Source organism: Erythrolamprus reginae, chromosome 1 (genome assembly GCF_031021105.1).
Source record: "Erythrolamprus reginae isolate rEryReg1 chromosome 1, rEryReg1.hap1, whole genome shotgun sequence".
Lineage (NCBI taxonomy): Eukaryota > Metazoa > Chordata > Lepidosauria > Squamata > Dipsadidae > Erythrolamprus > Erythrolamprus reginae.
In genome coordinates this window covers 69468392-69496370 of record NC_091950.1, presented here as the reverse complement: position 1 = coordinate 69496370, position 27979 = coordinate 69468392, and the positions used below count along the sequence as shown (strand labels likewise).

The window sequence follows — 27979 nt, the reverse complement described above, 5'->3', positions numbered from 1 at the left end:
TCTCTCTCTCTCATTCTCTCTATATTCCCTCTTTCACATTCTTTCTCTCATTCTCTATATTCTCTCTCACATTCTCTCATTCTCTCTCTCCCATATTCTCTCATTCTCTCTCTCATATTCTCTCTCTCTCATTCTTTCTCTCATTCTCTCATTCTCTCTCATATTCTCTCTCTCATTCTCTCTATATTCTCTCACATTCTTTCTCTCTAATCTCCCTCCCACATACTATCTCTTATTCTCTCTCTCTCTCATATTCTGTCATTCTCTCTCTCTCTCATATTCTTTCTGTTTCATTCTCTCTTTCTCTCTCTCTTTCCCTCGCCCTCCCCCGCTTTTTGGAATTCCTAATCGCGGGCGGCCTCTGTGATTGGCTGCTGGGTTCTGATCCCGCTTGGGCACCAGCCCGGGCGTATAAAAGGGGCCTGAGGCGGGGGGCTCCCGAGCATTCCCCCGGAGCGGGCACAAGGGACCAGTCCCAGCATGACGGGCAAAGCGGGGGACGCGCTGGCCCACAGCCTGCCGGGCAAAGCCCAACCCCCGGAAGGCGCACCGCCTCCTCCTCTGCCGGCCTCTGGGTCGAATGGGGCAGGGGCTGTCGTGGGGGGCTCCGCCGCCGCGGGGGCCAAACCCAGCTCGGGCCCCACGGCGTCACGCTGCACCGGCTTCGGCATCCAGGAAATCTTGGGCTTGAACAAGGAGCCGCCTTCCCAGCCTCGCTCAGCCCTGGACTCCTTACCCGCCGGGCACCTGCTGGCGGCCCGCTCCGTCCTCAGCCCGGGCGGGGTGGGCGGCGTGGGCATGGGCTTGCTCGGCGCCGGCAGCCTCCCGGGTTTCTACGCGCAGCCCACTTTCCTGGAGGTCTTGGCCGATCCGCCCAGCGTACACCTGCAGCCGCTGGGCAGAGCCCCCGTGCAGCTAGACACCAGCCAGACGGCCAGCTCAGGTAGAGAGCAAGTGGGGAGGAGGGCCCTGGGCCCGGGAGGACGATGGGGGACAGCTGGGCATCGCTACCCCGGGAGGGGAGATCTCTGTGTCCTTTGAGCCGGCAGACCTGGTCCTTTGCGCCCGATCCCCGAAAGCGGCGATCGCTGCGCACCCCATCCCAGCCTATCCGGCAAGGTTGAAGCGTCTCCCCGATTGCAAAAAAGGGACGCGTTTTCTGAGCCAGCTCCATCCCTCACGTCAAACCTTCCCGATTTTTTTGTCAGACGGGACTGAGCGCCTTGCAGTCCACACGGTGTAACCGAAATAAAATTAGTCACACCCAGAGACAAAAACGGTGAGATTGTAAAGCGGTGTAAAGGAACCAAAACATCGCTCTCAAAAAATACCCTTCGGCCTTTTCTGGACACAAAACTGAAGCCGCAGTGCGGCTTGAATTACCCCTAAAAAGTCCCGTGCGTAGTAATGGGCACTAAGGCAATACTAAGCATGAATCGTTGGATGTCTTAAAATTTAAACCAAAGTAATATAATATAAAGTAGTATAAAGTAATTGAAAGAGAAATGCGGTAACGGTAAGCGTGGGGAAAAAATAACACAGCTCTCCGGGAAATTGTTAAACGGGAGAGAGAGAAGCGCGCCATTAGTGTAGGGATCCTAACAAGAAAAAATGTCCCGCTGCTTTATTCTGTTCCCTTTTTCCAAAGTCCGGACTTTTCTTTTCCCCGACCTGTAAATTATAGGAAAGATTAGAGGAATAAAAAAGTCCCCTGAAATATTTAGTTCTTGTCCATCGAGTGTAAAAGGCTCTCCCTTTTTCTGCGTAACTTTTGCTTTCCCGTCCCGGTCGTTCTCTTTGCCTTTTAATATTTTAAATTTCCTAACGATTGAGAAACGAAATCTCGGTATGGGAGAATGGTCTGGATCGAAAAAAAAAGAACTAGAACTCAGGCCCAGGAGGGAGAAAAAGATCTATGGGGGGGGAAGTAGCTAGAAGAGAGAGCGAGGCGTCTCCCGTCTGGAAAGGTTTTGCGGGGCGCCCTCAGGAAAACGAAATCCGATCTCCCCAATACCAAAAAGCCCCCCCCCCCCGATCCGAGAAAGTTCGGACAAGGCCTGCGGGGTGAAAGCCTGACGTCTTCCGCCCCACCCCAAACCCTCAGAGAAGCAGCCCTCTCCATCGCTCCCGCCTTTCTGTCTTCAGATTCCGAAGATGTTTCCTCCACGGACAGGAAAATGTCGAAATCCACCTTAAACCAGAGTAAGAAGCGAAAGAAGAGGCGGCACAGGTAAGGCGGCCCTTCGGTTTGTTTTGTTTTTCAAGGCCGGGATTTGCGCTTGGGGGGGGGGGAGCAGCAGGACTCGATCCCCCCACAGTCCTGGACTTTCCCGCTGGCCCGGTGCGCCGGCGGCAAGGTGTCAGTAGGCTCCAGGTGGACTCAGCCTTCCATCCTTCCAAAGTCGGTAAAATGAGGACCCAGATTGTTGGGGGCAATATATGCTGACTCTCTGTAAAGGGCTTAGAGAGGGCTGCAGCGGTATATAAATCTAAATGCTATTGTTATTGCTAATGCTATTGCCATTTCTCTCTCTGCCTTTTGGGCCTTGGGGTTCTGAGTCTTGCCCACCCCGTAGCCCACTCACGGTCAAGTTTCTTCTTGGGGGCGCTGGGGAGGAGAGGGCGATGATCTAGCAATGTTCCAGCAACTAGCAGTTACAGCCTCTGTCAATGGATCTTGAACGATCCTTTGGTCTTCAGATTTCACCGTGAAGCGCAATTCCAAAGAAGATTGCTGCTGCATTAGGGGCTGGATTTTCTCCGCGCCAAGATTTGTTATCGTTCTCCTTTAACTTTTATTTTGTTGAGCCGTCAAATGGAAACATCTTAAAAGGGGACCTTCCTATTTCTCGCGGATCTCCCCGAGCTTTTCCTTCGGAGCTGCCCGAGGGAGCTGTCCAAAGGGTTCCTTCCCCATGCCCTTTATTTTCCCTAAAAGCCAATTAAGGGCTGGGAATAAAGCAAAGGAACCCAGCCAGATCAGCTTTTAATTCGCGTTTAATTTTCTGCGAGTGCTTGGCTTCTCAACCAGGGCATCACTGATTTATCAAGATTTTATTTTGTCTGTAAAATAAATTTAATTCCTTCTTCCCATTTGGTAAGGGTGGTGTGTGTGTGTCTCTCTCTCTCTCTGTGTAGCAAAAAATACAATGTCTGAGGTGATAGAAATTTGAAAAAAAAACCTGAAAATATTCCTGAACAGTTTGGAGACTGAAAAACACACCACCTTACAGTAAACCTAGGGTATCATCCTTTCTTACTGACTCAGACTCCAAGAAAGACCTTGCCTTTTGCTCTCTTCTCTCTCTCCCTACAAAGTAATCAACAGAACAAAAAGTAATCAACAGAACAAAAACAAGTGTTGTCCCCCCCCCCATTGCATATCGGTCCTGTTTTGTGTATTCAGTAGCCAGTCCACCTGGACAAGATTTGGGAAGATTAATTTTGCTAACAAGCAGAATATCTGTGTTATCTTAAATGTCCCCATGCAAGGCTGGCAGTTAGGAAAAAAGAAAAAAAAATGGTCTATTTGCTTTTAGAATTACAACAATTGAAATTGAACAGCTCTCAGTTTTGGTGATATATATGAACAAATGAGGTCAGGAACTTTTTGATGAATTGGGCCAATATATAGGGATGTGCTTGCTATGTAATAGATCAGTGTTAGAATTTTTGCAGGTTTTATATTCCAATCTAGAATGAATTTAGAATTTTGAGGATTTTAGTGTTGAATGTGTTAATAATTCCATAATTTGCAAAATGCAATGTTTTTTTTTAAAAAAGACATTGTCTTCAGGAAATGTTCAAAAAGTGTTAGAAATGTAGAGATGAATTACACTATATCCTGAGGAAGAGAGGAAAGAGGTTAGCTTTTGTAGTATTGTTTTTACAGAGAATCTGAAAGAATCTGTTACAAACGAATTTTAAGACTACATTTCAAAAGGATGGATTCTGCCTGCATTTTTTGACAGAATTCTATCTCCCCCTCAAAAGGTGCAGACAAATTTAAAAATAAAAATCCTGCCACCATTCCTGGGCCCTACAATGATGCACAATAAGCAAAGCAATTTGTTTTGAGAGAAAGGCAGTGAGGCATTACAGAAGCTTGCTCCATCTACATAGATGATAATTCTTGGAATGCAAGATGAGATGAGGAAACACAGACTACCATAGATGGCAGAAGCAGCCCCTCATAATGTTAGTGGTGGAAGTGTTTAACATTTGCATGCTAGGAGATAATACGGATATCTGTAGACAATGCTCTTGGGAAATATGTAAATATTTAAAAATCAATGCTTAATGTTTAGAATCTTGGCTTTGATTTTTTTTTTTGAAGCAGTTTTTTTCCCCCTCGGAAGGTTTGATTTCATATTATTTTCCAATTTGTTTATATGCTCCTATGTGTATACGCTTAGGCACATGTAGACACAAGCTTTTATATAGAGATGAAAAACATTGAAATTCAACTGGTTTCCATGGAAGGTTAATCTCATAACCAGAGAACGTTTATGCTTCAGAAATTAATCAGGATGTTTATTCAGATTTGGAACACAGCACGATCCACACGTTTTTGCCTCTGCAGATATCTCTCATCTTTTTCTGGAGTTGTGCTTCCATTTCTTTTCAATTCCAGAGGCTATTTTTTAAAAAAAATGCATAACATGAGGAGAACTCCAAATTTGGGCTATTGAGATTTAGAAGAAGCATATCTTTACTATGAAATTAATTGTTTTGAATCTGTAGTCACAGACTGGGAAGCTAAGCTAAATCCCTGAAGATAGATGTTCTTAACATTGTAAAGTGTTTGGAGTATATCCTTTACAAACAAAATATTAGAAAATGAGAAGGATTGGAGTTTCCAAATTTTAGGGAAGGAAATAATGATGATCTTATATCATCAGTAACACATTGGTTACTCTACTCTGCCAATTAAGGATTGGAAGTAAAATAATTCCTTTTGAAGACATTCATGTGAACAATATTTTGCAACAGCAAAAGCAGAAAAATAAATAGATGGATTTTGTTCTTGAAAACTTTAATGTTATCCTAAAATCTGTTGTTCAGTGTCTGGTTAGGTAAGGAAAGCCCCACATTTCCCCATTTCACAGAAATTAAAACTATTTAAATTATCCATAGTGAGGGAGTTTATGGAATCCTCTTGTTAGGTTTTGTTGCAATACTATGGAACTATTAATTAATGTTACAGAAAGAAATGGATTCTAATTTGGAACTATTTTTAATCCATGTCTATTTTAATTCAACTGATTCTATAGTACCTGGAACTAAATTGTGCATCTTATTTTTAATAAGGTGCCAAATTATTGTTTGAAAAACAAAGCAAAACTAGCTTAATCAGGAATAAATCTAAATACCAATAGGAGTAGCTTTTATATTTGGTGACACTGTACTATTATATGTAGGTACTAAATTTAATTTCTAAATTTAAACACTAAAAACATTTCTTTTCGTGCAAGTTCACTAACATTCACATTGGAATGTTTAAGATCACAGTGTATATGAGCAAAACTAGATTCTATTTATTATCCCAGAGAATATCTGAAATGGACCACACTATAAATGATAGCTATTCAGAAATATTAGAGGTAGTATAGTATAGTATAGTGGTAAATGTACATATCTCTCCTCTCTCCCACTAAAGTTTTTCTGGAAAAGCTGGGCAGATATTTTAGATTTCTCCTCCTTTTCTTAAAGAAAATAATATCTTTGTTTTCATAGAAGCATTTGATTAATTCTTGATAGAGAGCGGGGCAAGAAGCAATGAGGAGAATCTTATTAGAAGGAGACCCAACCTGGAACTAAGGATAAATTTCTGAACAGTGAAAGCAAGTAATTAACGGATCAGCTTGTTTCCTGGAGTTATTATGGATGGTGGAGGTTTTGAAGAAAAGCCTGGATAGTCTTTTGTCTGAGATAGAATAAGGACTCCTACTGTGAGCAAGAGGTTGGACTAGAAAAATTCCAAGGTCCCTTTCTATTTTTCTATTTTCATTTCCACAATAGTTACAGTTTAGCTACACTCTCCACTTTAATCTTAATATACTTTATAGAAAGAGTGTAATCTTCATTTGCTTCAATACTAACCCTCTTCAGTTTTTTTCTCTACAGTGAATGGGAAGACCCAATGTCTGTAGGGATTCTCAGTCATCAAAGTCATGATTGTCCGAAAGGTGTTTTTTAAAGAGGCAATTGAACTTTTTGCTTTTTCTTTGAAGACGTTTTGCTTCTCATGCAAGAAGCTTCTTCAGCTCTTAAGTGAAACATCGTCAAAGAAAAACCAGAAAGTCCATTTGTCTCTTGAAAAAAATCCCACCTGTTTCCTTGGTCTTCTTCATCGTAAGAATAACTCTTTGGTATAATATATTCATGTTCTTAGTTTTTTCTTCACTGCTGTGCTTTTTAATTTTTAAAAAAAAACACAACTTTTTTCATCATTGAATTTTATTCCCTTTAGGACAATCTTCACATCCTACCAGCTGGAAGAACTGGAAAAAGCATTCAACGAAGCTCATTATCCTGATGTTTATGCAAGAGAAATGCTGGCTATGAAAACAGAACTTCCTGAAGATAGAATACAGGTAATCATACTGTTGTGAAATTCAATCACTGCATGTCATAACTACTCACTACCCCCCCCCCCCCAGTATAATTTGCTTTCTTTGAAATACTCTGTAAGATACAGTATGTCTTCTCCCATTAGATGCCCATGCATTTGATAATGTGGGCTGCTGGATTATGATAATCCAACACATGAAAGGTGCAAGATTCAGAAAGGTTGTTTTAAAGGACTGTCTTGTAACTGATTCACCCCAAATCTCAAAAGATAATGCTCAATTGGTATGCTTTCTTGTGTGCCTAAGCCTGCACTAATTGTCCTAGCTTTTATTAGTTAGTTAGACATTTTATAAAAGAGGAGGCAATTGTTTTTGCATGCTGAAGTTTAACAAAATGTTGAAATAAATAGTTTTCTGTAAGACATCATCAAAATTCAGGATGCATGACTGAACTGCAAGGCTTTTAAACCAAATAGAATAAAAAGTAGTCATGTTGTAAAAAATAGTTATGAATCGGGATCAAGAGAGTAATAAACAATCATGAAAACTAAAGAATATTCAAGGTGTAGTAGCACTTAGAATAGTTGGAGCAGCTTCATAAGGTGGAGAATTGGGACAGGCCTTTTATGTTAGCTGTCTTGACACCAAGAAAAGTTGATACCACAACTAGATGGTACTTTTCACATCCAGTGCTCACACATCCAGTTGCAATGGGAATAAAATGCTGCTGGTATTGGAAGTAATCTAAGAACTCAGAATTTTTCGAGGCCCACATATGAAAGAAAGAGAAGTGAGAACTAATGGCTGTGATAGGAAACCATGCCTAAAGTGACCTTAGGAGCAAAGAATCGGTTAATAATTTGGATCTTCACTAAATTCCCCATTTTAAAGACTGTATTTTTAATTAATTTTGTAGAAAGTTTTACTAAAGAGTTGAATAAGTCATTATTTCCAAACTACTAGATTTACTTAATTTCCTCTGAAAACACATATTATGTTCAAAAATTAACGTAAATGTTCATAAACATATGAATTTATCATAATTTTCCATGATGGAAATAACAATTCATTCAGACTGTGTATGTTCTAGAGTTGGATAAACAGCCAAACATCAAATAACTTAGTATAGCCAGAGATTACAATTTTCATATAGCAATATAGTTGTTTTATGAAGTAATGGTTGATGAACAAAAAAGCTCAGCTTCATTATATTTTGAACCAGGTTTCAAATGTCATCATACTATAACACTTAACTTCATTCAACACTTGACTTCCATACTTATTTTGTTTAACTATTTAAATTATAAATGTTGCAATACATCACACAGCTAGATATTATAAAGATTGTATAAAATGAAGCTGAAATATTGTTGGAAAGTCTTGGGGTGAAGTTGCACAATATGATGGATTTGCCCTATTTATTTTATGTAAGAGTACATGATTTTGTTAGCATGTCTTACTCCATTCTTCAATGCAGTTATAGCAATGGAATAGATAGAGCTTTTAGGCATCAATTTGAAATATAGGTAAATCTATGATCTTCTGCATGCAAAAAACAATTATCTGTAATTGAGCCATGATTCCTTCTACTTTGTTCCTTGCAATGGGATTACTTCATCAAGAAATTATTAAAAAAACCACTAACATGGCCCTACACAACCCCATAGATTTTTATAAAAAATAAAGGAAGTTTGTTATTTATATACAGTACATTAACAAAATTATATACAGTATTTTATATGCAGCCCAAGACAATTCCTATTCATTCATGATGGTCCAGGCAAGCCAAAAAGCTGAACATTGTAGTCTGAATGATAGCTGGCTAAGCAAAACTAAGAGTTTAGATATCTAGACATTATTTCACAAGGGCTTCCCCCATTAAGTATTAATATAGCATTGGCTTTTTTATTAGAATTACTATATGAAAACTACAATAATTTCCTGTTCTTTTCAACTGCATTCTTCATACATTTGCATATATTCTGCCATCCTCCTGCCCATTATATTTGGGATCTTATCTTATAGCATCCTCCAATTCAATGTGTAACCAAGCTATAAAACTGTTTACTTAAATTATGCACAGTAAATCATCTCTTCTTCAGCTCTTTAATCATTTGGTTGCTATTTACTGAACTTCCTTCCATTTGTCAATCTACCTGGCAACAAGACATCAAATGTGCAATGCAATACACTAAGAATGGAAAATGGAAGGGGAGGAAATAATTTTATCCTTGAAATTCATTGATGTTATTGAACTGATATCGGCGTATATTAGTTGAGATTCTAATATCGGAAATCAGATTGTACTTCATGCTCTTTTAACTCATAGCAATTATTTTATACCATATTAACATCTGCATTTTTTTTGTTCCTGATAATTCACTTGTTAGACCTCTAACATTTTTGGCCAATGGGCATATTTAAAATTTTGAGAGAATGGTGTCTGTTACTATGCCTGTAGTGCATAACAAAATTACTTGCCCAATCACAGGAATATGGTGCATGGCATAGGACTGTGATGGTCATGTTTTTGTCAGGGATTGTTGTATATTTGCAACTATGGGGACTGTGATTCAGAAGATAAGCAGTAATCCCAGAACATTTGTATTGGCTTCTGAGAGGCTTTCCAGTTAATGCTTTATTTTGTGCTAAGGTTGTAAATTACTGGGAGGAAATTACTTTTACCCAATTCTCAATTGTGAAGTTGCAGTGTTGGAGGAAAAATACATTTTTATCTGAGCTAGCTTTCTAGTGTTTTTAGCCCCAATGGGCTTTAGGCATGTACTGTATAAAGTCCTTCTTTAGACACTAATTTAACAATATCAGTGCTGAGCAAAGAGTCTTGTATTACAAGATACATAGGATACATAATTAGGCCTCCCTAATAGTGATTTTTCTAGGACCTTCCTCTCAAGGAAGACCTGTCTGAGCTCTTTTATCAGGTGAGATTATTTTAAATAAATCCAATAAAATCTGGAGAATATGAATGCTAGACTCTGTGTACATTTTCTTTACTATTTCTGAGATATTTTAATTGGCAGTGATATTTAATTTTGCACTGTATTTTTTAAATTTTGCAGTACTATGGTTGATAGTGTTATGGATGGAATATTACTTCAGAAATTAGAATGAGCAAAACCTCTTGGATGTTAGTCAGGAGCATGTTTATTTGTGAAATTTCTTCCAAGGAATTTCTCCAGATGGAGAATCAATTCAGGGAATTAAATGTAAATAGAAATGTAAATCAGGTTTTACTATTTCTTGTCATATTGGGGAAGACAATCTATTACTGATTCAGATAAACTGGGGTGGATAATAATTGGCAGAAGAGATGGCAGATTCTCTCTGGCATTTCCCCCTCAATCCAGTTCATGTATGTTTTCACTGCATGGGGAGCAAATGTAATCCATTCTTTAGAGCTCACACAGGAATGTTACATTGTTAGGCAGGAGTGCAAATTATTAGCTTTTAAATTATTCACATTATATAAAACATAATATTTGGGAGATTTTCTACTTTTGCTGAAATGACCTGATGGCACTGGGCACTATATCTTCTTTATCCAGTAATCCAAGTATTCTGATTTCACTGCAACAATATATCAAGAAGAGATATATAAAATATTTGGACTTTTACAATTGGATGTATTTGTTCTTTACTGGTTTTTTTTTCATTCGCTCTAACCCGTTTTTCTCAAATATGTATTTTCTTTCATCTATTATTCTTCAGGATACTGCTTGTATTCATCTGATTTGCTTAATAATATCTTGATGTTAGAAAGTGAAGCGTATTTTAAAGTTTTACATTTAAACTCACTTCTTCCTTTGTTAGATAATTTCTTCCATTATTCCAGGCTTTATATCAAACTTTAGCGTTTCTCATTCCGGTTTCATTCATTATGAAAGCAAGCCACCAACATTACCAATGCATCTCAAAAATATATATATCAAGAAGTATATTACAATTTATCTAATATATTGATATTTTAAATAAATGAATCTGTATAATTTTTTTTAATGTTAAATGTTAACTAAAATCATAACAAGTAAATTTTGGATATACCAGTTTCAATTATTTACTTACTTACTTACTTGCTTGCTTACTTACTTATTTATTTGATTTTTATGCCGCCCTTCTCCTTAGACTCAGGGCGGCTTACAGCATGTTAGCAATAGCACTTTTTAACAGAGCCAGCCTATTGCCCCCACAATCCGGGTCCTCATTTTACCCACCTCGGAAGGATGGAAGGCTGAGTCAACCTTGAGCCGGTGATGAGATTTGAACTGCTGACCTACAGATCTATAGTCAGCTTCAGTGGCCTGCAGTTCAGCACTCTACCCACTGCGCCACCCCGGCTCATTTTTAGGTTTAGAATTAGATACATCACTGGCAGGAAATATTTAAACCAGTGCCTAATGTTGTACTAATATTAACTTTCCTGAGTTTCTTCAAAGCAACAGGAAGAGCAGCTATCTGTTTTGTGATCTGCCATGCAGGCCATGTGCCTCTTTTCCTATACACATTTAACTTCATATCTTTTTATAGTGTCATAGAAAATGATAGCACAGTAAATATTGCAAATAACCTTGATACAACATATGAATAGGGAGACACAATGTATTTCCTTTATACAACTTTTTCAGATCTCTGAAATAACACTCCAAATTGCATATTTTCTAAATAAGTTTTCTAAATAAGTATCATTTAAACCCATGTGTTTTCTTAAATGAGAAATGAAAATAACTAGTAGATGCCTTTTACTGACAAAATAATTCTGAATAAGTAGGTTGCTTCTATGGAAATCCAATAACAGCCTGTTACCCCAACACTCACAATGTACTAAGATGTTAATTTTAATTAGCCGTTTCTGCAATGTGTGTGTTTGTGTGTATTTGACAACATATTAGTCAAAACTAGACTTATTGAATTAAAATTTGATCATCAATTTTACCATTACAATTTCCAGAAAAAAAAGAAAAGAAATCTGGCCCAAAATGATTCAGTCTAAACAAATAGCTGCAGGTTTTTTAGTAGCAGGAAGGGTATATTAATTTAGTAAAATGTACATATTTGTATACCCATATACATTAAAATCATATATTGAAGATAAAAAGATCAAATCATAAGAGAAAGGCCAGCTGGCTAATCATAAGAGAAGAGTTTTAAATTAGATCCTACAACTGCTATAAGAGAAAATTATAATTATAAAAGTATAAAAGGACTTTGTTTCAGAAGAATCAGAATATGAAAGGAAAATATTACGTTGAGCCTAAGAGACAAGCTGGGAATCCAGCATATATATCAGTTACCCTACTGCTTGTTGGGTTCTCCACCAATGTAACCTCCGAGATGCTGAAGTTATTCAATTTCTTCAGGTATCCTTTGGAAGGTGGCTCATGCAGAGGGTTTATGGTCTCCAGGATGAGCATAAGTTCCACTTTCACTGATTTTGATTGGCACCTTTATTTACCAAGAATCCCCAGGAATGGAAATGGTAGAACTGAGATGCCTTGAATGTGGATGGAAAAAGAAAAGCAAACTAGATTGAACAGTTACAAACTCAATCTCAATCTCAAACCATAATGGAAGTGTTTCTACTTCTACTCCTTTATTGCTTAGGTGATTTTGGCTGGGAATGTCCAACTCCATTTAAAAACTCCTGCCTGGGTGCCGCGACTGTTTCACATGGTATTTTGCCCATAACATTGCTAAGATTTGAGAATCTTTGCTCCTAATGGATGGACTCTATTCTGACAAGTAGAGCAAAGTCTTGCAATAAAATGGTTGAAGCAAAAATGATGAAGATGCTTGAACTTCTTGAAAAAGATGAAGTTTTCCCATTCAAGGTTCCTTGCCTTTTGATCACCCGTGAAGGTCTAGCTTCCATGACTTGGGCAGTCCTCCTGGATGGGCACCTAAGGGCCATGCTCAAGGATGTCAAGTTTCAGCTTGTGCACTTGTTGTGGCTTTACTTGACGCATGAGGGCTTTGCTGTGGTAGCTCAGATGATCTTCATCATCTCCCATTTAAGGTAATGTAATGAAAAAAGGATGTTGAGACTCTAGAAAGAGTGCAGAGAAGAGCAACAAAGATGATTAGAGGACTGGAGGCTAAAATATATGAAAAACGATTGCAGGAAGTGCGGTATGTCTAGTTCAGGGGTAGGCAAAGTTGGCTCTTCTGTGATGGACTTCAACTCCCAGAATTCCTGAGCTCACATGTTTGGCTCAGGAATTCTGGGAGTTGAGGTCCACATGTCATAGAAGAGCCCAATTTGCCTGTCCCGGTCTAATTTAATGAAAAGAAGGACTAGGGGAGACATGATAGCAGTGTTCCAATTTTTCAGAAGAGCCACAAAGAAGAGGGAATCAAACCATTCTCCAAAGCACCTGAGGGTAGAACAAGAAGCAATGGGTGGAAACTAAACAAGGAGAGAAGCAACTCAGAAGTGAGGAAATTTTTTGTTGTATATAGATGGATGTAATGAGAACCTCTTTTCTAGTACATATAAGTAAACGAACAAGCAATAAAAATAAAAATAAATACACACAAGTTCTTGTAAAGCAAGGAAAAGATCTGACATATGTATTAATTGGTCCCTGTTTAATGACCAGTTGCTTAACCATTGTTTGGAAGTTAGAACATATTTCAAAAAAGCTACTCATGGCCTGTCCTGTTAGTTACAATTATGATACTCTCTGTTATTTATTGGATAGGGCTTACAAATCTAATAAATAAATAAACTTGGAATAAGAGACATTACATAGATTTCAATACAGAAAAGGGAGAGGTAAGTTTCAAAAATAAATGCAAAGCAATTAGAACATGTCAGAACCTCAAGAAAAAAGTTTTCCTACTCCACCCTTAAGTAAACAATATGAGCTAAATCAGCGGTCCCCAAACTATGGCCCGCGGGCCGGATGCGACCCGCTGAGGTCATTTACCCGGCCCGTGGCAGCGTACGAGATTTTACCATCTATAATATACTAAGTTCCGAATGTCATCTCCACTCTGCTGCCGAGCGTCTGGCGGCGGCAAGGAAGAGGAAAGCCAGGAGGGCGGGGAGGAAAGCACCCTATGGCAGAGCAGCAACAGTTCCTCTGAGAAAGAAATTGGCCAATTGCTTTCCTCCCCGCCCCCTGGCTTTCCGCCTCCTCCTCCTCCAGATGCTCAGCTGCAGACCGTCTTTGTCCCTCCAGTGCCGCTTTTTTGCCTTTTTTTTTTTTTTGCACCGGTGACGTTTGCGCGCGCTTGGGCACTTTTGGCGTGTGGGGGGTCTGCTGCGGAGAGGGAGAGAGAGAGAGAGAGAGAGAGAAAGAGGGAGACATAGAAAGGGAGTGTGAGAGAGAAATAACGCAAGAAAGAGAGGGAGAGAGAGAGCGGGAGAGTGCTGCTTTTTTGCTTCTTCGCTGCCCGCGGGGAGCCTGGAAGCCCTGCAAGAGCGTCTGGAGGGGGCAGTAAACAAGACCGGCTCTTGGTCCCTTGAGCCCGCCACCGCCGCCTCTGTTCGGGCGAAGGGATCTCCTTGGTGGAGAAAGGAAGGAAGCCAAAGGAAGCTCAGCTCAACGAGGGCCGGCTGTTGGTCCCTTGAAGCTGCCGCCGCCGCCGCCCACCGAGGAGATCCCTTCGCCTGAACGGAGGTGGCGGCGGCGGGCTCAAGGGACCAACAGCCGGTCTTTCTCGGTGCTGAATTGTTGCAGCCTCTGAGGCCGCCTCTGCCTCCGCCAAGGGACCAACAGCCGGTCCTTTTCGGACCGAGGCCGCCCACCGAGGAGATCCCTTCGCCTGGAGGCGGATGCGGCCTCAGAAGCTGCAACAATTCAGCGCAGAGAAAGACCGGCTCTTGGTTCCTTGAGCTCGCCGCCGCCGCCTCCGTTCGGGCGAAGGGATCTCCTTGGTGGGCGGCGGCGGCTGCAGCTTCAAGGGACCAACACCCGGTCCTCGTTGAGCTGAGCTTCCTTTGGCTTCCTTCGAGGCGGCAGGTGAGCTTTGCAGCTTTGCATCGAAGGAAGCCAAAGGAAGCTCAGCTTGGGGGCGGGCCTGAAGCAGCCACCGCCGCCTACTCCGCCCCGGGCTTCGGCTGCACTGGGCAGCTCTGGCGGGCGCGGGACAGCAGGGCAAGCCACGAAGGTGGCGCCGCCAAATGTGCGTCGAGCGGGGGGGGGACTAAGCAGTAGCCGTAAGGCGGCGGTGGGGCGGTTGGCTGCAAGGCACCGGCGCCGGCGGCTTGATGTGTTACGTACATTGCTGGCGCTGCGCTGGACATGGGGCTGGCACCTCCGTCCCGGCCCAGCCAGCGGGCCAGTGCCAGCCCTGTGCCCAGGCCCAGCGCAGTGCCAGCAATGTACTGCGACCCGACGTTGGTGCCACTGTCTTGGAGCTTCTGCTTGCAGCCGACTGGCTCGCGGCGCGTTGCAGGGCAGAAAAAAAAAGAAGAGAGGAAGGAAGAGAGAAGAAAAAGAGAGAGAGAGAAGGAAAGCATGAGAGAGAGGGAGAGAAAACAAGTGAGAGGGGGAGGGAATGTGAGAGAGAGAAAGAGAAAAATGAGAAAATGATGGAGGGAAAGAACGAGGGAGAGGGAAACAAAACAAATGAGACAGAAGGAAAAAAAGGGAGAGGGAAGAGAGAAGTGGAAAGGAGGGAAGGAGGGAGGGAGGGAAAGAAGAAGAAATGGAGGGAACAAGGAAGGAAGGAAGAATGAAATGAATTGAGGGGTGGAGGAAGGAAGGACTTTTTTGGGGGGGCGGTGTAAATTTTTTTAAAAAATTCTCTCAACATACATTCAAACAATACAATGTACCATCTAATTTTCCCTGAATAAAATGCAGTATTTTGTCAGTAACTAATATCAATCATCAAAAAAGTTGCAAAAGTTTTTTTTTCTAATGTTGTGATCCAGGTACATACTTTTCTTTTAATTAAATTCCCTCCTTAATGTTCCTTCTAAAAGTACAACACCAATTATATTTCTAACTTAACCATTATGCCAAAGTGCTTTCTTCTTTCTTTATATATTTTTCTATAAATATTTTTCTATATTTTTCTATAAACCAAGAAAACCTTGTATAACCAATCAGATGTTAACAAAAGAAAATTAAAAACAAAACATAAACATATATGAATCTCAGACTTCTTCCCCCCCCCCAAATAGTACGTTCCCATTTTGTTTTTTACATTAAAATAAGGTATGTGCAGTGTGCATAGGGATTTGTTCATAGTTTTTTTTATAGTCCGGCCCTCCAACAGTCTGAGGGACAGTGAACTGGCCCCCTGTGTAAAAAGTTTGGGGACCCCTGAGCTAAATGGATAATTAGTCTGGTATTACAAAGCAGTGGTTTACTTTTCTTTTGTTGTTGCTGTCTACTAATCTCCAAAGCTTATTGAGGGAACTACTAGAAAACACTTGCGTTTTTCTAATTTATATATGCAAAGGAAAATATATATTGTGTAATGAAGGAAGAGTAATGCATTACTCAAACTCCCCAAATCTATGGATTTTATTATATGGTAAAGAAGAATCTGAGAACATTTGGGTATCAATTTGGCCCCCTGGTGGTGGATCTGAGATCACCTGATAGCAATTTGGTCCTCTGGTGGACAAATTAAGTAAACACATGTCAAAGTTCTATTAAGTGTATTGTTTTTAAGTTTTCTGCTGAAATGTTCCAAGGATGCTGAACGTAATCTATTTATAAGCCAAGAAAGCTGCAATTAATTTTTTTTAAAAATTTAAGAAATCTTAAATCTCTTTAGAAACACTGTAAACTAATCTAAAATAAACAAGCTAGAAACAATATAAAACAGAACAACAAATATATTAAACATAGACTCAAAATAAAACTGTATCTAATATAAAAAAGCAAGTTACTAAAATAACATATCATGTCAGAATCTGGCATACAGTATAGCAGAAGAAAAATTATTCCAAAATAAAAGCCAGTCTGTGAGTTAGTGAAAAGCAGAAGTGGGAGGCTGCGATAGAATATACTGTATATATTAACTTTGTAGTAAGATCCCTTTATGTGCAGAATACAAAAAAAGCAATTAGCATTATAACGTGAAAAAAAGGTAACATGGTGTACCTCCAACTACATACTAAATAAATAAATCTAACAGAAAAATGCTACTTGCAGTCTTCACTTCATCCAGGAATAGTGTCCACTTTTGCTTATAGAATTAAATGCCTGTTTAAATTTCAGGTGGAATAAGCAAAATGAGGGGTAATGTGTATGTAATATCTTTTTCTTACAAGTTAAAAGAGATACCGTACCTTGTATTTTTGATTACAGCAGAGTGGTAAACTGGATTGCTGTGATGAATGAATGTCTGATATTGTTTAAGGTAGCAAAGGATTTGTAAATAATGCTTCATGTAGCATTTTCTCTAGTTTAGCTCTATTTCTAAAGTATCTTACCAGGGCCTCAGGCTTGAAGGAGAGTTTGGTAGATTTGGTGGGCCTAATTTTGGAAGGCGACATTAACCACACATATTTATTATGCACTGTTTGCATTGACGAACAGTACCACAAATTTTAAAAAGTGTAACTTTTTAAACAGTATATGTACTAATTTAAACCTAATTCAATAGAAGCAGATCAGTTTTCTTGCAACAGACCTTCATCCTTCTATACATTTGCTTACTTGCTGGATTTTTTTTAAGGTGATATATTTAGTTTCTACTTACTGATTTTAAACCAGACATCATACAGATTATATTCATATTCCTTTAAATAGTTTTTGAAGCATGCTATAGCTGTATATGCTGTATATGCATTAACATTTTAATTTCCTTTTCATACATTGCAATCTGTCACAACAGATTAATCATGAAACAGATATAAAATCTGTATGTGTACAGTATATAAAACTTGCTTCCTGTGCTAAGTAAGGCAGTACTCTAGAGCAGGGATCCCCAAACTTGGCAATTTTAAGACTGGTGGACTTCAACTCCCAGAATTCTCTAGCCAGCTATCCTGGCTGGAGAATTCTGGGAGTTGAAGTCCACAAGTCCTAAAATTGCCAAGTTTGAAGACCTCTGCTCTAGAGTAATTCCTATTCCCAGAAGCGCAGTGACATTTTCTGTACTTTAATTCTAAATATGCAACAGAGTCTACTGATGTGTAATCATGTCCATTGAATCTCTGTTCATAAATAAGAACTACAGTTAATTCAGGTTTTGGGGTCATAAAAATAAGGGTAGATTTATAAATAATGGCTGTCAGAAGAAGCTCTTCTAAATATTTTTAAAGGACATGGCAAATGCTTGGAATTGGTGGAAACATTCCATCATTCTGACAAGCTCTGGAATCAATACCTTTTGCTCTGAAATAAGCAAGAAAGTGTACCCGATTCATTCCATCAATGTGGAGTTTATCCCTTAATAGAGAGCACTTCTTATGTTTGAATTTGTATACTGATGAAACAGGAGTACTACTGGATAATGTAAAATCTCATTGTATGGAGCCATCTAGCGGACAAGAAGAAGACAAGAAGAATAAACACATTATATGAGTCTGATCTGGAAGGACTGTGTGAAGATTTCTGTGCAGGCATTTTCAGATGAGGAAGTATTTTGATATGAATTGTTTTGTAATGCTCTTATAACATTTTATTAATTAGAATACCGACTTTATTTTTAAACATGCATCTTCTGGTAGCTACAGGCGTAACAACCTTACATTCAGACAAGAATACAGAAACGTTCAACATAGGCCTATGCAGCAAATATATCTTGATTGGCATTTTCTGCTACATTAAAAATAAAATCAATTTAAACATACATATCATTATAAATGAAGAGGCAGTAGCCATCACGATCACATATCATTATATGGGACAATGTGGATATAAACACAAATTCATGTCTGCTTGGGTGCATTAACTATGTGCATATGAGCCTGCTTACATATTCAGATTTATTTCACTGTACCTTTGATATGCATTAAAATATATGAAATGAAATTTACTAGAGTTGCATTTAATTTCTTGATAAACTGTTCATCTGTAATGGTTAGTTAAGCCACATGGTAAATTGTATCCTTAAGTCTTAGTTTTCTGGTTAAATGCAGAGGTGTATAATAGACTGTTCCTCCCTACTTAATTCACAGTTGTCTTATTATCACAGTAGGATTACACATAAACAAGAATAGTAAATTGCCACTTGTTCAACGATTGTTCCTATTTTTGCTAAGTATATGAATGAGATGGGTAGACCAGAAAAGAATTCACATGGGGATGCTAGAATGATCCTAAGTGTGAAAAATGTCATAAGTCACTTTTTTCAGTGCTGTTGTAACTTCGAACAGTCACTAAATGAACTGTTGTAAGTCGAAGACTACCTGTATATGCACAACCACTATTTCTCACACAAAGAGGTTTCTGGGTTGTCTCCAAGCCTCACTGAACTAGATATTACCCTACCCAAGCTCTTTTGAGAATTGTTATTACACCTGCGAAGTCTATCTTTTATCAGTACCTCCGTCGCATTCCTCAGCGTTCCTTAGAACAGGGCTGCCTGTTCTAAAAACAAAAGTCTCATGAGTTCGAGAAGTTTGAATTCGCGTGACGTTTTCTTTTAGAATGGGCTGCCCTTGCCTTGATACAACACTGAGGAACGTGACGGAGGTACAAGTGTCAGGTAGGGTGCGCATCCTACTCACTGTGGCAAAAAAAAACACATTCCCTGGGGTCAAGCGGCCCCCTGGCATTGCTCCATACCCCTCCGGGGGGCGCCCTCAGTGAAGCGCTACCAAAAATTTTACCACCCCACTGTGGGTGTGGCTTATGCAGGATGCCCTGCATTTTCTTTCAACATCTTTTAGTGCAAATTGGGTGCTCTGGGATGGAGTTCTATTTTCGCTTCCCCACTGCACCCCCCCCCCCCAGGTCCGGGCAGCAGCCCACCCCTGGGCACACCCCACTATTTGAGAAACACTGGATTAAAGTTTATGATACCTTTGTTACATGACTTCAAAATTGTTCACAATACTTAAAATGAGAACTATAGTACAATAACAGCAATAATTAAATGTAAACATGAGTTCTCAATCAAGGCAATATCCCCCATGAAATCTTTAAATAACTGATGCGGTTAGTTATTTGTCTTTGCACAATAGGAAAAAGTATGAAAAAGCTCATTTCCAATCATTCATTTTTGGACTACATTAAAAGGCAGCAAAAACTGTAAATAGAAAAGAATAGAATAAATAGAATTTTATTAACCAAGTGTGATTGGACACACAAAGAATTTGTCTTGGCATATATAGTCAGTGTATATAAAAAAAGGATACGTTAGTCAAGAATCATAAGGTATAACACTTATAGTCCAGATACAAATAAGCAATCAAATCATATTGGGAACCAGTCAATATAAATTGCAAAATAATTTATTAATAAGAATATTCTGCCTCTGATATCTTAGCCTAGTTAGACCCTAGAATCACTCTCATGATTCAGGACTTACAATCAAGTAACATCAATTTCTACAAATCATTCAGTCCTTTGCTACTTTGACAATTTTAAAATATTTTGGTTCTAATTGAAAACAGATTATTTACTGTATGCAATTCAGTACATTTTTTATATTGGATTTTTAAGAATGCTTATTTAGGAATAAGAATTAATGGTTATTTAGAAATAAGAATACCAAATTGATCATATATTAGTGTTGCAAATATCCTTCCTATCCTTAGTTAAGGCAAGTGCATAAGCTTTTTATATACTTATTGCTGTAACAAAGGAAATACGGGTTTAAATGTATGAGCATGTATGTAATGGTCACAAAAAAGAAATACCCAGCAGAAGAAAGTCACAAAGGGATTTTTGAACTGTGTTACCTGTAACTTTCATGTAAGCATAGTTACGTTTTTCAACCTTATTTTAATATCGAATCGGCAGTGCAATTCAATAAAATGTCTATGTGTCATTATGTATTTTGTTAATCTCAGGGGGCTTTCAATGAGGGCCGTTCCTCCCCACGCGGCTCCACTCAAAGTCTCTCTCAGGAGAATGTGAAGCCCCCTCCAGCCACGGCCTCTCCTTTTCGGGGCCTGGGCCTGCTCCACCCTGCCTGAATCCGCTGCCGCCCAGCGGAGTCATCACAGGGTTAAGCTGTCAGCGTTGTAATGTTAAACAGGTGTCAAAGGCGCTTCGATGTATCCGCAGATTGAAATCAAATTCTTTGCTGTATAAAAAGATAAATTACCCAGGCGATTCCCGCCTCGGCCCACTCATCAGGACAGCGCCAGACGGAGAGCAATTTTTTTCCTCTTTTTAATGTGCTAACGACCTAATCAAGCAATCAAGTCGGGAGAAGATTGCCGAGTGACCCCCCGAGCATCCATCTGCCAGCGAGCCCCCGCCATTCATTTCCATTCCGCCGGGGACGACGCGTGCCTTCCCCCTGGAAAGGAGGGAAAGGACAGGCGCGCCCAGGAGGGGGGGGCACTTAAAAAGAAAACACCCCTAAACAAATTAACACCCAATTTTCTAGCTTAATTAGTTAAATGAGAAAAAGCCGGTGTGGCTGCGGTGGCGGGGGTATCTGCTCAACCCCCCCCCCGAAGGGAGGGGCGACTGTCTCGTGGAGAAGCGAGCGAGAAACTTCACTACCCGCCACGGCATTAATTAGCGCGGGTCAATGGCGTCGATCAACCAGGGAGCAGCCGCTTTAATTTCCCCGTGGTATTTCAGTGCCTGAGGCCCATCGATTCAAACTGAAATTAACTTATTTTTCAATCAGGCCTGGAGCTGCCCCTGGAGCTGACTCTTCCTTTGCCTCCTCCTTGAATAGACCGCGAGCAATTTTTCACCTCAGAAGCTGAAGCTTCTCTCTGAAGCGGTGGGGGGAAAAGGCGAGGGGAGAGGAAGTGCACCACCCGCCCAGCTAATAGATTTGTGCTAGGCCGAAATGGTGAAGCCTTGGTGTCGCCAAGGGGATGGCTCTGTGCTACCCAAGAGGGTTTAAAAGCAGCCGAAATAGTACCCCCGACTCTCTCCCATTGCCTGGTGGCCTCTGGAAGTTTTCCTTGCATTGCTAGTGGAGCACTCCTCGATTTTCTGACCTCCATTAAATAGAGGCAAAAATCCAGGCCACTTGCACAAAGGGCATAATGAGAATTAGTTAGGCTCTGCATTATCATACTGTTCAGTTGGAAAAGTATGCACAATTTTAATATTTAACAACAACAACAACAACAACAGAGTTATCCAACACCTGCTGTAAAACATCCAGTGTTGGGGCATTCACAACTTCTGGAGGCAAGTTGTTCCACTGATTAACTATTCTGACTGTCAGGAAATTTTTCCTTAGTTTTAAGTTGCTTCTCTCCTTGTTTAGTTTCCACCCATTGCTTCTTGTTCTACCCTCAGTTGCTTTGGAGAATAAGTTGACTCCTTCTTTGTGGCAACCCCTGAGATATTGGAACACTGCTATCATGTCTCCCTTCGTCCTTCTTTTCATTAAACTATCCATGCCCAATTTCTGCAACCGTTCTTCATATGTTTTAGCCTCCAATTCCCTAATTATCTTTGTCGCTCTTCTCTGCACTTTTTCTAGAGTCTCAATATCCTTTTTGCAATCGTGGTGACCAAAACTGAATGCAGTATTCCAAATGAGGCCATACCAAGGCCTTATAAAGTGGTAATAATACTTCACATAATATTGATTCTATCCCTCTGTTAATGCAGCGTAGAACGGTATTGGCTTATTTGGCAGCTGCTGTACATTGCTGGCTCATATTTACATTGTTGTCCACTAGGACTCTTAAGATCCTTCTCACTCCTGTTGAGCAATGTACCACATATACCGTACCTGTGTGTTTTGTTTTTCTTGCCTAAATGTAGCACCAGCGATGGGCTACGAGCCGGAACGCTAAATTGTGCTCGCCGCGGCGGCTCATAAGTTCTTCCGGGACCAGCACGATTTTGCTGCTGCACCTGTGGAGGTAGCAAAATTGCGCCAGTGTTTTGGTGAAGTTTTACCTGCGCGATTTTGCTACCTTCACAGGTGCAGCAGCAAAATCATGCTGGCCCTCCAAGAACCTATGAGCCGCGGTGGTGAGGGCAATTTATTGTTCCGGCTCGTAGTCCACCGCTGTGTAGAACCTTACTTTTTTCACCATTGACTTTCATTTTGTTAGATAGAGCCCATTGTTTAAGTTTGCCAAGATACTGTTTAACAAGATTTGTATGCCGCCCAACTCCAGGAAACCCTGGGAAGCTAACAGCATATAAAAACAATATAAAAATTACAGTGTCAGAATAAAATATAAAAACAGTCAATAATATTATTAATAACATTCAAATATTCAGTCATTTGTGGTCCCAGTCCCTTGGAAAAGTCAGGTCTTTAATGGCTTTCTGTAAGGTCGGCAGGGCAGGGATAGTGCGAATCTCCTGGGGCAGTTAGTTCCAAAGGGTCGGAGCTGCTCTTCTCCGCGGCCCCGCCAAACAACATTGTTTGGTAGATGGGACCTGGAGAAGGCCAACTCTCTGGGCCTTTATTGGCTGCAGGGAAGTGTGAGGTAGTAGGTGGTCCTGTAAATAGTTGGGAACTTGTAGGAAGTGAAGACAGATTGCACTAAGAGTCCATTGGAATTTGCAAATCACATTCCGTTCCATGGAAGTGTCCATATATAATTGTTTAAATATTCAGTATGAACCAGGACAGAATTCACATTCTGGGTCATTATAATCTTGGCATTAGCCTTTTGAGCAGAACAAATGGATATTAAGGGAAAGTTATTTGTCCAATTGAATGTTTTGCTTAATTTTGTGAAAAATTCAAGATTTTGGCAATCTGCAACAAGCTGCAAGGCTGTGCTAGTTGGGGAGGATATGTGAATGGCAATGAGTTACAGAAAACAGAGCAATTATGCTTGCTTGATCCTGAATTAACCATCTGTATTTTATATTAGAGTATTGAGAACTCAGCTGTTACATTTTATTTTCTCATCTAAAGTATTCTGCAAATTGAGTTGAGCAAACCATGCTTCAGTTAATTGTGTCTATCTTCCTGTCAAAATACCATGCCCCCATATGCAGCTTTTACTTTGTTCGATCAAAACAGATTTTTGCTAGTCAGTTTGCAAGTAAATGTAATGAAAATAAAAGGTATTAAAATATCTAGCCATATTTGGTGATGGCAGAAAGAGTGAAAAACTCTGCCATATGTCTGACTGGGGAGTTATTACAGGAAATAAGTGGGAGGGAGGGAGGGAGGGAGGGAGGGAGGGAGGGAAAATGGAATGTTTTAGGCCAGTGTTTCTCAACCCTGGTCCTTTGAAGATGGGCGGACTTCAACTCCCAGAATTCCCCAGCCAGCAACGCTGGCTAGGGAATTCTGGGAGTTGAAGTCCACCCATCTTCAAACGCCCAAGGTTGAGAAACACTGTTCTAGGCTCAGGGAAAAAAACACAGTTTTGTGTACCGGTTCCACTCTCAATCAGGCCAAGTGATTTCATTTCATTCCTAGTCAAAGAATGAAATAGTGTTAGGCATACTAGTTTTACAAACAACCATTCACTAGATTAGTCAGTGCCTTTTATTCTGTTTTACGTATTCCTCTTTTTAAATTGGACTCATTAGGGTGCAGCAGTCACATGTCAAATAAAAATACATTCCTTATTAAACAATCTTTCCTATTGCAGGTTTGGTTTCAGAACAGACGGGCCAAATGGCGAAAGAGAGAAAAATGCTGGGGAAGAAGCAGTGTAATGGCAGAATATGGCCTATATGGTGCCATGGTTCGTCACTCCATCCCACTGCCAGAATCCATACTGAAATCAGCCAAGGATGGCATAATGGAATCCTGTGCTCCTTGGCTATTGGGTAAGAGTTCAGTCTTGAGAACAGATCTATATTTTGTAACAGCCCGAGTCCCTGGCAGGGTTCTGACAGTGTGGAAGGGAATTAAAGTACAGTAGCATTTTCTGATACTGTGCCCTGTATGTGTTTTGGATTAGTAGTCATGATTGAAGGTAGATAATGGGTCTTTAGGCTAACACACATGGAAGATCTGTTCAGAAAGCTTTTATTGTATAAAATAGGTAGGATGGGAAAGAAATATCTGAACATGGATTACTTATAGATAGAAAGCTCAATATGGCTTCTCTACTGAGCCTAGAGGTTGCACAGATAGGCTACCAGTAACATTTTTTAATGGAAGATTTTAATAAACTTTATGGAATACAAAATATTTATGTCTAATGCCTATAGTCTGTATTTTATATTATGCTTCCACAATGTTTTTGCTAAAAAGCATTCTTCACATTTTCTCAACAGTTTACCACATGGTGGACTGTTATTATGGTGAAAATCGCCTGCCAGATGTTCATGCTGGCTGAAAACATAAACTTTTGATAAATTTTGGAGACCCATTAAAGGTTTTTAGAAGCTTTCTACTTCAGAAAATAGTAATTACAGCTGATGGCATAATGGATATATTTAAGGGTTTGAGTAGATTTGTGCATATAAGGTGATCTTGATTTCCAACAATTCATTTAGGGACTATTGAAACTTACCATAGCACTGTAAAAAGAGATTTGTGACTGGTCCTTGCACTTATGACTATACTGTATGTCCCTACAGTCAAATGATCAAAATTTGGGTACTTCATAACCAGCATGTATTTACGATGGTTGCAGCATCCCAGGCTGGCTTCCAACAAATGAGGTCAATGAGGGAACCTGGATTTGTTTAACAAGATTCACTTAACAACTACTGTGATTTGCTTATCCACTTTGACAAAAAAGGTTGTAAAATTGGTGTGATTCGTTTAACAACTGCCTTGCTTAGAAATGGAAATTCAGATCCCAGTCATATGTTGAAGGCTACCAGTGTAAGAAGACCTCTGCTGGATCAGACCAAGAGTCTTCCTAGTCCAGAATTCTTTCTGATGTCTCTGGTAGTTTACAAACAAGCCTTGAAAACAACCGCATTCATAAATTCCAAACTTTTGGGTCAGCCTTGTTTTTATTTAAGAGAAGACCAGAGGATTAACTTCTCTTCAGCTCCACTCTTGGGCCTTCATTTCAGGAGCACACAGGCATGGCAGATTAGTGGCTGAAATGCAATCTGATCAGTTAGATCAGGGGTAGGCAAAGTTGGCTCTTCTATGACATGTGGACTTCAATTCCCAGTTTTCCTCGGCTAACATGGTTGGCTCAGGAATTCCGGGAGTTGAAGTCCACAAGTCATAGAAGAGCCATCTTTGCCTACCTCTGAGTTAGATGGTAGTCAGATGAAAAGTCCATTCTCGACAGTGTTGATTGTGCATAAAGAAGCCTTTTCCCCTTCTCCTCTTCCTTCTGTGTGCCAAGCACTGTGGAGGCTCAGCAGTAAACAAACCCTATTTGCAAGTAACTTTAATGACAAATTTGTCTTATATTTTATAGTAGCTGATTTTCTCACGCACTCCCTGTTTCTTTCTTAGCTTTTCTTTTCTGCTTTTCCAGACTAATTTCTTCAAATTTAACACCTGGCTTCTTATAAATATACTGCTTCATTCTTCAGTCTACAAGAAAACTGAGAATTGTAAGAACAGGGGTGGATGGTATACATTAAGGAAAGAAAAGCAGTCTGTAGGAGTTAGCATTTCCCTCATCAAGGCTTTGTTTCACATACAGATTCACTTCTGTGTTTGATGAAACTCTGCAGCCTAATGAGATTAGGGAGTGCTGTCTCTTTAGTTTCCTCTGCCCTAGTCCACTAAACTGCAGGGATAACAGGTTTTGTCATTTTGTTATCTTAGAAATCTTTGTGTTTTTCTATAAACATAGATTCCTTTTGTAACCCTGCTTTTAGCGCTATTTAAGGACAGTTCATTCCCACACAGGATGATTCTTCCTCCTCCAGTATAAAATATGAAGATTTGACCTCAGGGTTCAGACACAAAGATAAAATATACAGTGGTGCCTCCACCTAAGAACGCCTCTACTTATGAACTTTTTTAGATAAGAACTGGGTGTTCAAGATTTTTTTGTCTCTTCTCAAGAGCCATTTTCCACTTACAAATTTGAGCCTCCAAAACTGTAACCGGAAAAGGCAGGAAGAAGCCTCCATGGGGCCTCTCTAGGAATCTCCTGGGAGGCAACAGGGCAGGAAAAGGCAGAGAGAAGCCTCTGTGGGGCCTCTCTAGGAATCTCCTGGGAGGAAACAGGGCTGGAAAAGTTGGGGAGAATCCTCCCTGGGGCCTCTCCACCCTCCCTGTGGTTTCCCTAATCGCACACATTATTTGCTTTACATTGATTCCTATGGGAAAAATTGCTTCTTCTTACAAACTTTTCCACTTAAGAACCTGGTCATGGAACAAATTAAGTTCCTAAGTAGAGGTACCACTGTATATAGGTGGAACACTGGTGTAAGTTTCTCCTCAAGACTGACTGTTTCTGTCAGAGAATTAGCTGGAGGTCTTCCTCATGCAGGGCCCCTTCGCTGGGCTCTCTGTGTGACTGCTGTTTGAAGCAAGGCTTTCTGCTTTTCCTTAATTCTGGCCTTTCTTTATCTTTACTGTTTTCAGTTCAAGATGGCTTTCCCATGCCCAGGCGCTTTTCTAAACCCGAATACCAACAATTCTTTTTAGGGATGCACAAAAAGTCTCTGGAGGCAGCGGCTGAGGCAGGAAGGAAGCCGGAGATGGAACGCCAGGCCCTGCCCAAGCTTGACAAGAGTGACAAGGAAGAAAGGGGGCCAGACTCCAAAACCACCATTTCCCAGGAGGAACTCAGAGAGAACAGCATTGCTGCCCTCAGGGCCAAAGCTCAGGAGCATAGCACCAAAGTCCTGGGGACCATCCCTGGAGACCCTCCTACCCCAGTCAGGAAGCCAGAGGAAGAGGAAGAGGCAGCCATGGCAGAAGATGACCTCCAAATGGAAAAATCAGATTTATTACAAGAAGATGAAAAACTGGTTTAGAAGGAATGGATGATGGCAAATCAGCCATCTTCTTGAAGACTGACTAGTAGCTTCAGCCTCCTCTCAGACTAACAGGGTCCTTCCTGTAGTCGCTTCTCACCTGGAGGGTGGATCCACTTGGTCTCTATACATTTCAGGAAATCACAGGCTAAGGCCATCTTCCGTTGGGTGTGTTCAGAGACTGATTCTCTCAGGAGCATATTGCCCCTGCAATCTTTATGCTCAGGAGCCCTTGGGCTCTGCCTCCCTCCATTTCAAGCAGGGAGAGGGAGGTGGACATTGAATAACTTCACAATTTATTAATATATTGCCCCCCCCTCCACATCTGCTATTCAGCCTCCATTACTCCATTTTCACTTCATCTTTAAAAATAGTCATCTCATTATCTAGATTCACACATTGTGATAAATGATGCTTTATTTTAATCATGATGTTTTGAGTAAGCTTCAATGTTTAGTTTTGCTGTCACGTTTAAGCCATATACCTTAGTTTACA

General features: G+C 40.3%; 1 protein-coding gene across 1 annotated transcript; it reads left to right on the top strand.

The window, feature by feature from the left end:
* The first annotated feature begins 480 nt into the window (after window positions 1–480).
* VSX2 (visual system homeobox 2) lies at window positions 481–27627 on the top strand. The gene is made up of 6 exons (XM_070733982.1): window positions 481–511; window positions 602–943; window positions 2146–2230; window positions 6473–6596; window positions 24220–24400; window positions 27153–27627. Exons 1-6 carry the CDS (start codon window positions 481–483, stop codon window positions 27482–27484), a joined length of 1095 nt encoding a protein of 364 aa, XP_070590083.1. The 3' UTR covers window positions 27485–27627.
* The last annotated feature ends 352 nt before the right edge of the window (window positions 27628–27979 follow it).

Bases quoted from the DNA above. Each gene is read 5' to 3' on its own strand.
- VSX2 (XM_070733982.1), top strand. From the start codon at position 481: ATGACGGGCAAAGCGGGGGACGCGCTGGCCC. The intron at 944-2,145 runs GTAGAGAGCAAG...TTCTGTCTTCAG, and splicing joins CAGCCAGACGGCCAGCTCAG to ATTCCGAAGATGTTTCCTCC. The intron at 2,231-6,472 runs GTAAGGCGGCCC...TATTCCCTTTAG, and splicing joins CGAAAGAAGAGGCGGCACAG to GACAATCTTCACATCCTACC.